The sequence below is a fragment of the Mus pahari genome, chromosome 10 (assembly GCF_900095145.1).
Source record: "Mus pahari chromosome 10, PAHARI_EIJ_v1.1, whole genome shotgun sequence".
In the NCBI taxonomy this organism is placed as follows: Eukaryota; Metazoa; Chordata; class Mammalia; order Rodentia; family Muridae; genus Mus; species Mus pahari.
The window spans coordinates 95193805-95203696 of record NC_034599.1 but is presented as its reverse complement, the minus strand read 5'-3'; the positions used below and the strand labels follow the sequence as shown (position 1 = coordinate 95203696).

Here is a 9892-nt window from a genome sequence, read left to right as displayed (position 1 = left end):
CAACTGGATCTCATGGAGGCATTTCCCCAACTGAAGCTCCTTTCTCTGTGATAACTCCAGCTGTGTCAAGTTGACAAAAAATTAGCCAGTACAACTATGGAGCCAGGTATAACGCCACTCAAGAAGGTTAATACGTCATTAATCCATAGTTGTTTTATGTCAATCTTTCCTCACCAGGCTCAAAGTTATATTAGAGAGACAGAACCCATGTTCTTTCACTAACCTGGGACTTGACCTAGTAAGTGGCATTCTGCTGTACAACTAAGTGCTTCTCATATGTACTAATGACAGCTGACAGTTTTGGAGGAAAACACATGGCCAGGGTAGAATTTTTGAGAGCTAAACAATTTGAGAGAATGAGAGAGACTAGAGAGATGGAGTGTGGTAGGTGCATATTGGACACTCTAAAGACGGCTCCCTGGGGTGAGGGAAAGCCAATCTGTTGTGGACAATGGGGTCAGCTGACACATCTGTGGAGGAGGCATTGCACTTCTCTGGTCTTCATTGAGACTATCAGCTTTTGGTGACCATAGGTGTGACTAGTAGGAGTCACATCATTGGTCAGTTTCAGATCGCTGGTTAGTTTTAATTCAGTAGGACTTATCTAGAGAATCAAGCAGGGCTGCCATATACATTCTTAACAGAATGGAAAACACTCCTGTGCTCAGTTTTCAACCTGTGCAACCATGCAATAGACTGAGCATATGGCTGTTGAGTGCATGAAATTGTAGGTAGAGGTGTCATTAGAGGTGATATCCAGGGGAAAGCATGCTGACTGTATTTTAGAGAATAAACACCCATTGCTAGCAGCTACTAATATAGCCCTTCCACCATGCCAAGAAGGCTGCTTGTGGGGAGGGGTGTGCTGGGTAAGAGAATGTGTGCTCACTGTGTGGGGTTGTTATCTTTGGATGAATTCCTGTAGAGAAAGGTTCCCCACTAACCTGACACTTTGAGCATCAGTGATCATGACGATGGGCAACATCGGGGTTGTAGGAAGGGTTCTGGAAGAGGAGCCCAAGGAAATGTCTCCGGGAACTACAAGTAAAGTATGCAGCACACTCTGAGCGTGCGCAGTGTGCCTGGCGCTACCCTGCACCCTTCACAGGTGCTGTGCACTCAATCCTTGTAGTAGCTCGTGTGTCAGAGACGATGTTTGCGTGTGTATGGGCTTTCTAGACTGGCGAGGAAATCAACATGCAGAGGATGGCTTGTTGTGGGCTGTGCTGTCCTTGAGTTAATGATGCAGCTACAATTTAAACTCAGATGTAGCTGATCCAGAGCTGGTAAATGAAACCCTTATGCCCGCTGCTGCCACTTTCACTGCGGTGGAGGAAAGCAGCTAAATACAGTCATTGCTTCTGATGGTAAACCCTGCCTAGCAGTTGGAGTACCCAGGCCCTTTCTGCTGGGGATTATAACACTGCCTTCCAATTCATTATCCCTTACGGTAGTGATATGAAGACTGTCTGATGATCCCTGGAAAAAGCATGTCCTTTATAGGACACACATGCATCCTATCTCTGTTCTCATTCTAAGTATGCCCTACGAAGGACAATAGGGGCCCAAACATTTTTTTATTTATACTTATATATGTTTAATTATGTCACAGAATTATGTAGATGTATGTATAACATATGTAACTCATGCATGAATACATATATAAACACAGAACTGCATACACGTTACAGAAGCATGTTGTCTAACAACCACAAAGAATTACAGAAGTCCCTCCTGCCATCACCATCTCAGTATTACACTCTGTGAATTCTGTGACCATGAAGCCAGTCTGTCTCATGCACTTACAGTATATAGCAGCCTGGGTAATGGACATCAGAAGAACTCTGCCAAAGGGATAAAAATGGCTGTGCTCAATTAGTAATGTCTGTCCTCTGTGCATGGTCAGGAGATGGTAGGATGTGAGCCTTATCACTCTTGTGTTTAGTTATAGCCTACTTATCTTGCACAGGCTATTGTGTTGAACCTTGCTGGAAACCATTCTTTCAAACCTAGCTTAAACTTACTCTTTAAAAGTTCCATATCGAATGTATGCCTGAATTAGTAACTAGGATTTCTGCTTTCCATTTTTCCCCCAAGGCAATTTGAGACTTTAAAATGCTGCTGGAAGTGGGGAGGGTGCAATTGTGGGTGTAGATTCCTGCTGCACACAGCCAATAGCTGCAGCTTGAAATACCTGCTGGCAGGCTGCCTGTTTCATTTTCAAAAATTGAAAATTCTCCCCTTCTGATTTTATATATAATAGTTGAGGTATCTGACGCTGCTGAAACACTGTCTCCCTCTTGCTCATTTTGTCAAGGAAGGTAGGAAAGAGGCTTTGGCAAGGCTGCAACTTGTAAGGAATAGTTTCCCTGGCTGTCTGGGAGGACTGTCAGAAGAACCAGCTAGCAGGCATGCGCTGACAGCCTTAACGAAAGCACCTCCCACCTCCCAGAGGAGAGCCAAGCATCTGAATCACATGGCAATGAGCTAACATCCAGATTCCAGGGTTCCACTCACTGAGTCTCTGATCTAATAGATCTGGGAGGTCTCTGGGAATCGGCATCTTCTAATAAGTTCCAGATAGTGGTGCTACATAAGAAACACAGAGAACCACTGAGTGTCCTTGGCCTCCATGCTGGCTTGATGCAGGAGCTTGGCCCCAAATAAATAGATGTGAGGCCCTGTAAATAGGCGGGAGAGGACCGGGTCAGTAGCAGAGATGCGAGCCAGTAGAAGTCTACCCTATGAGTAGGCTGCCTCCACCTACCATAGGTAAGCCTTCTCAAAAAATGACCAACCACAAACACTACCAAGCTGAACCAGTTTCTATTTGCACCTTGATGTGCTGAAATGATTTTATTAAGAAATGAAAACAGTGTGATTGTAATGTGGGGCACATGGGACAGGAAAGTCTTGAAGATTCCAGATCTTCACACAACAAGGCACCATTGAGCTCTGTTCTAAACGGCAGGAGAAGTAGCTGAAAGCCGAAAAAAGGATGAATGCATTGTGTCGCCCGGTTTACTCACTTGGGCTTGCTGGGTTTTGAAACCAAGTCTCATTGTACAGTCCAGTCTGGTCACAAGCTATGTTTCTCTGTCTTCTGCACACCACAGCACCAAGGCAAATGCAGTTTTTGAAATTAGTACATGAATCAAAAGTTAAAGAATATATGTGCACAGCTCTTTCTCAGATTGTAAACAACACAAGCCCTGGGTTTTCCTTGTTGTTAATAAATAATGACATAAGACCTTGGGTTTCCACATCCCCGAGGCTATGGAGATGCTAAATGCCCAGAGACCCAGATTTTGCCGTGCTAGGCTTTGATAGAGAGACCCTCTAGGCCAGAGTTCTGGGCAACTTCCCATGGCCTCTGGCACTTGTTGTGAATCAGGTACCAGTAGGTCTTGCAAAGCTACAGAGACCCATGTGTCCCCTTCCGCACCCCCCTTCTTGACATTAACCGCTCCCAAACACATGCTCTTCCCTTTGTGTTTTACTCACTACCCACATGTATCCTTCCTTACCTGTCTGACATCCAGTGAGCCCTCTCTCCACTCCCAGGGAGGAAGGGAAGGCAGCTTTCGACTTTCTGGTCTCTAGTGATGAGCATGCTGAGCACTGGAGACACCAAGCCAGTGTCCACTGCTTTCAGGCTGGAGTGGGCTTGAAGCTCCCTCCTCCACATGCCTCATTCTACTTAGGGGGACACCTAATTGTGGGGTACCTCTGAAGAGGGCCTTGATACTGAGTGACTTACTTTGCAGTCAGTGTTTTGAAAGCCTTCTGGCTCAGAAACTAGTAAGTCCCTTCCCCCCTCCTTCCCCCTCCCACTTTCCTCTCCCCTTCCTCCCTCCCTCTTCCCCTCTCTCCCTCTCTCCCTCCCTCCCTCCCTCTCTCCCTCTCTCCTTCTCTCTCTCCCTCCATCCCTTCCTCTCCCTCTCTCAAACTGGAGAGGAAAGGACCTAATTTCCCAGAGTCCCCATTCTTTATGCCACCGCAGAATAGATTTCTGAGCACGGAAGTCACCAGGGACAGCACCCTCCTCTCCTTACCAAGCAGAGCACACTTTTATTTTCTGACTCTCAGAGACTGAGATGAGACCCCGCAGAAGATATCATCTGAAGCTTCGGTCTTAGAGACACTGATTTGTGGAGCAGTTAGCCATAAAGATCAAACGGCGAAGTGACGCTTGTCAATCAGAGAAGTAATCTCGTCTACCATGTCCTAGGGGAGACAGCTTCTCAATACCGTGCTTTCTTGTTCCCGCTCCCCCCCCCCTCCATTTCCTCTTTCTCTCCACGCACACCAACACACCAATAAAGACTGCACTGTGTTCCCGGCTGTGTGCACTGTGAGGACAGCCTATGCGTAAGTCAAAGGAGTCAAATAGGTCCCAGACTTCGGGGCTTTGGGGTTCAGTAGTCTGTATGCAGGAATCTGGGGGTTAAAGCACAGCTCTCAGCCTTGGCCACACAGTAGGAGCTCCTGGGCAGCCAGGACCACCACAGTAGTTAAACAGAGCCCCATATTCAGAGGGGTTTCCACTTCAGTTGTATGCTCTCCTGTCACCATCTTGAAATCCTTCATAATTTTTTGGGCAAGGAGTCCTAAATTTTCATTTTCTGCCAGGCACTAGAATTATATAGCCAATCCTGTAGGCAGCTATTAAATATAGAAATTTCCAGGCTGCACCCAGACCACTTATTCAGAATCTTAAGATGAAATCCAAATCTTTGTGCTCTTATTGCAGGGCCAGCTAACATAGAACAGAGTTTCTGAACTGGGGTGTTGATGTGTATGTTTGGGGGCACATTAGGTTTATCTAGTGCGTTTTTCCAAATTACATACACACAGACTGATAAATATTCCGATTCTGCCTAACTCCCAGGCAAGAGTCTTGGATGAATGGTATCCACTTCTGGAATTATTCGGAGATAGGTGTCAGCACATGCTTGTAATACTAGCACTGAGGAGACCAAGGCAGGAGGATTACTGTAAGCTTGAGGATGCCCTGGGTTACAGACCATGTCTCAGACAGGAAGACAGTGAGGGGATTTCAAGAGAGAGGAAAGAAAGGAAGACAGAAAGAAACTCTACTTCCAAACGCTTACCCAAATACAGGCTTGTTAGGATAGTCACTACATAGGACAGAACTGCTTGAAACTCTAGGGTGGGCTGGCCAGGGTAGTCTCTGAATTGTTACTTTTTATCCATTGGCAAATGGTAAGAAATGAAGTGGGTGTGGCCAGAGCCCTGACTGACATTCCGCTGTCTGGTTTGGGGGCGTGCTTTTGGTGTCTCCTTGCTAGCAAAATGGATTTTTTTATTTCCAGGAATGTCCTGGTGGTTTGACCGAATGAAGCATGCCATAGTAGATGGCCAATAGAGAAATATTTCTGAGCTATCTCCACCCAGAAGAAATAGTTGTATGCCTGTCACCTAAACTCTCAACTCTATCTTTCTCCTAAAGGAAAATAGAACTCATTGTGGCAACAAGAGGAAATACTAACCAATATTATTCAATTAGCATATTTATCAAACATATGATTTGTATTCATAGTTACTAAATAGTAGGCTATCAGAAGGATGGATTCTACTATATATGCATGTTATACCTGCATGTGTATATACATATACATATATGTATATGTATATATAGAAAGACACATACATTTATACATATATATATATATATATATATATATATATATATATATATATGGATAGATAGACACATATATGTGCCAGGTTTTGTTTAGTACTTGACTTTAAATTTTTTGCATTTTAACTACACAAGCTATGCTTATTATAGCAACTCAACATAAAATTAACTAAACTCAGTTTACTGATCTCTACTCCCATATCCCATCTCCACATTTGGAATGTATGTTTCATCATTTTCCTTTTTATTGACATGCATCCCATATGGGTGTACACAGCAAGTGATATTCTGTGATGTGCTTCCCTTCTTACCCTCACTAACTCTACGTGAAAATCTTTCAGTCAACACAAATCACTCATCTGTTGCTTTCAATACTTCTACGCCTTCCCCGAGTTGGACATGAGGTTTTCCCAGCATTCCTTGACATGGGCATTCAGTATTAATCTACTGCTGTGGCAAGCATTCTTATGTGTGGGTGGCGGTGTACACGCGTATGTGTGGGTGTGCCTGTTTGTATTCGTCTGGAGATCAAAGATTGAGGCTGAGTATCTTTATTGACTGTTGTCCCTTACATTTTGAGACAGGGTCTCTGCGAACCTGCAGCTCACCAATTCAGTGAGCTCCAAGGAATCCTCCTGTCTCCACATCCCCAGCACTCCTGCAGGCATGCGCCACCATGGCATTTTTTTCTTATGTATGTGCTGGTGATCCAAACTAAGACCCTCAAGTTTGAGCCACCTCGTAAGTGCTTTACCAGCTGAGCCATGCTGTCAGCCCCCATGAGCATTCCTTTATGTACAACTTTTAACTGTCCCAAACTTTGGCTTCTTTTGGTGGTGCAGTGATAGGGTCTCAACACTTTAATGACCTGAGTGTGGGCAAGGCAAAGTCCAAACAGATGACAATACATATGGCACACTGACTTTCATTGGCATGCCTGCCACGTGCCAGGTACGCCAGCAGGTATGCAAGCTCCAAACATGAGAGAGCCTCAGACTGACCTCAAGCAATTCATCAAAGCAGCGTATGACTCAATGTCAAAGCCAACGCTACCAATGCTAGCTCTCTGAGCATTAGGCTGGGATGAAATCTTCTTCATGGTGCTTAAGGCCAGCCTCTCCTCCAGCCCCATGTTCTGTCATGTTCAGTAGAATTCAGAGCGGTTTTGCATAAAAGTCCTTCTGCACAGCTCTCTTCCGGTGTTTTTCTGTAGCCAAAAGCAACAGGAAGTCCAGGCTGGAGCACTGGAAGCGTGCTAGCCGTCTTCCCAATGTGGCCGGTGGTCTGTCTGATTGTTCACAGTCTGCTCTATCATTTTCTTTTAGAAGCTTAAGGTGAAAAAACAAAACAAAAGTTTGCCCACCAGAAGCCCCTATTTCTCCTGACAGGCCTCTGACATGCATTTCAGTGAAGCCCTTGTGAGGAGACACTTAACTACCTCCCATGAACAAAACTAGAAGCAACAAAACCAGGAGAGATCATCAAATAACTTTTGAAAGCCCATTAAGCAGGACTCAACAGACTTTTTCTCTTTTAGACAGCTATGAAATGGTGTCATCAAAATTGTTTTTTACTCGTAGTGATTTTACTGAAAAAAAAAAAAAGAAAGAAAAAAAGAAAGAAAAGATAGTGAAATCCTGCTGTATCCCCGTGGAGATGTTCAGCCTGTGCCTGCTTGGAGGAATATGTTACCGTTCAACTGCCAGGCTTCAAGCTGCAGCAGTCCCTGAATCTGACTCCACTCTCCCTCCTGCAGAAGGCCAGTTCCTGCAGGTGGCCCCCAGCCAGTGGCTGAACCCAGCAGAGATATCAGGGGCTGGCTATTTTGAGAACAGGAACTCTTTACTCGCCTGCAAGGCTGCCTGAGACCTTGTCAGGTCGGCTTAGGATATGTTTGCTGTGATCTGGGGTGCTCCATTCCGATCCTGCTTCCTCCCCCTTTTATCTTTCAGGGATAAACTTGTTCCTTTCCTAACTTTTCAGGGTCTGCTTTCCAGAGAACAGACTAGCTACTGATATGGTCACTTTAATGTGGGAGCACCAACTAAAGTACCACATAGCCTCTGTCCCCGAGATACGTGTGCACCTGGTTTTGCTAAAATTGAACCTCAATTCTGTCAGAGTGAAGCTGGATGTTTCTCTTCAATTATTCAAGTGGAGCACGCGTGCGTGCCCGCGCGCGCGTGTGCACACACACAGACACACAGACACACACACACACACACACACACACACACACAATATTTAGGGCAGGACAAAGCCCTAACTTGGATATGTTCTAAAATTCCACTTTAAGTACTTAAACTATTTCTAAGGACAGACGTGAGGAGTGTGCTTTAAGTAGTCTTTCTGTGTTTCCTATGAACCGATTAGAGTCTAGACATCACAGATGTGTAGAACAAATCCAATTTCCATTTCTTCACTCAAATCACAATCCTACCTTGAGCACCAAGATGCCTCCCCCCTTGTGGCCCCACGGATTGAGAAGGACTAGCAGCCTAATTTCATGCTTGCCGTTTCAGGGGAGTTCGGCGAGGTGTACAAGGGCCGTTTGAAGCTGCCAGGCAAGAGGGAAATCTATGTGGCCATCAAGACCCTGAAGGCTGGGTACTCAGAGAAACAGCGTCGGGATTTTCTGAGCGAGGCGAGCATCATGGGCCAGTTTGACCATCCCAACATCATTCGCCTGGAGGGTGTGGTCACCAAGAGCCGGCCTGTCATGATCATTACAGAGTTCATGGAGAACGGCGCTTTAGACTCTTTCCTCCGGGTAAGAGCCATGAGATTGTGGGGGGTGAGGGGTGTTAATACTGCTGGATGTAGGGGAGAAGGATCCTGTGGGGGATAATTTATTTGCCTTTGGGATTGGCTGGTCACTTGTGGGCAGGCTTTAACCTTGGCAAGGTTAGCAGAGGTTTGTTGTTCATAGGAAAGAACAACTTTGCACTGGGTAACCAATCAGGATGCCAATCCTCGATCCCTCTCTCAGCCGTCATTAGCTGCCTATAGCTCTCAGTGTAGGGGTGGAACTCCCTCCCTGCCACCATGAGATGTTCCCTCTTCCTTGTTAGCGCATCTCCTGATATTGTTGGGGTTTGTTTTGTGCCTTTTTTATGCAGACATTTCTAAGAGAGGCAGTTTCACAGCAGATTTCCTGGTATTCAGGCTCATACACTCTTTCTGTCCATCAGTTAGTTCTTCCACGATGTTCTCTGAGCCAAAGATCCAAGAGCTTGAGAAAGAGTAAGGAATGAGGGGAGGGGTGATATACTTATAGTGTAACGAAAGCATACTGAAGATTTTAAAATATACTTTAAAAAAAGAGAAGCACAAGGAGTAGTCTGATGTCTCCTCAGAACAAGGGTGATACAGGGAGGGCCTCAGGAAATGCTTAAGGTTGAATAAAATGGTGGAAGCAAAGGATGGTCCTGGATATCTCCATGAATTACTGAGACAGAGGAGATGGTCTGTGGCCACTGCTGCCTTTCACCAGCGTAGCCAACCTCCAGCCCGTTCTCTTCAGTTGGCCGGTCAAAAAGAAAACAGATTGCCATCTTCTAGAAAATTCCTGAGCCTCCAGCCATCTAAAGAGGCATCTGAAAGACTCCCACGGGCACCAAGAAATCTTTCCTGGGATCTATGCAGAACGATGACTGCCAGTCCAACCTGTAGCAGCCGTGGATATGCCTGGATGTGTTCTAGTTGAGAGATCTATGAATGGTCCCTGTCAGAACTCTTGCTCATGAGGTCATGCTCACAATGGCGCCACTTTGTTATGGGAGATCACAGATGCATGTGGAGAATGGATGGTAGCCCAACCTAGACTGGGAGTCAGACCTGACCAAGAGTCTCAGGGGGGACAGCTAGTGATTCTGACAGCAGAGGGTCTGGGAATAGTATCAAAGAATGGTCATAACCTTTTGAATGAGGACTTTTGGCAAGCAGGCTATGCAAGTCCCTGCACACAGTCAATGGCTGTGGTTACTGATCAAAGGACCATCCATTAATACTGAAACATTAATTGTTTGACTGCTCTGGCAAAGCATACACTGAGTACTGGGCCTATGCAATAGAAGAAATGCAGCTCTAAGGCTTTATAACTAATCACCCTGAGACCCTACTGACTTAGCGTAGCAGCATGGTTTATAATGCTCATTGACCTGCAATGGAAGCACAGGTGTGGGACAGAGCACCTAGTTTCTTTTTTCTTTTTCTTTTTTTTCTTTT

At 45.4% G+C, this 9892-nt stretch overlaps 1 protein-coding gene across 1 annotated transcript in view; it reads left to right on the top strand.

The window, feature by feature from the left end:
- Ephb1 (EPH receptor B1) overlaps window positions 1-9892 on the top strand; it is a 433913-nt gene that overhangs the window by 374984 nt on the left and 49037 nt on the right. Inside the window, exon 11 of the mRNA XM_021208040.2 lies at window positions 8188-8435. Coding sequence (XP_021063699.1) covers window positions 8188-8435 — 248 coding nt within the window. The remainder of the gene's footprint in view (window positions 1-8187; window positions 8436-9892) is intronic.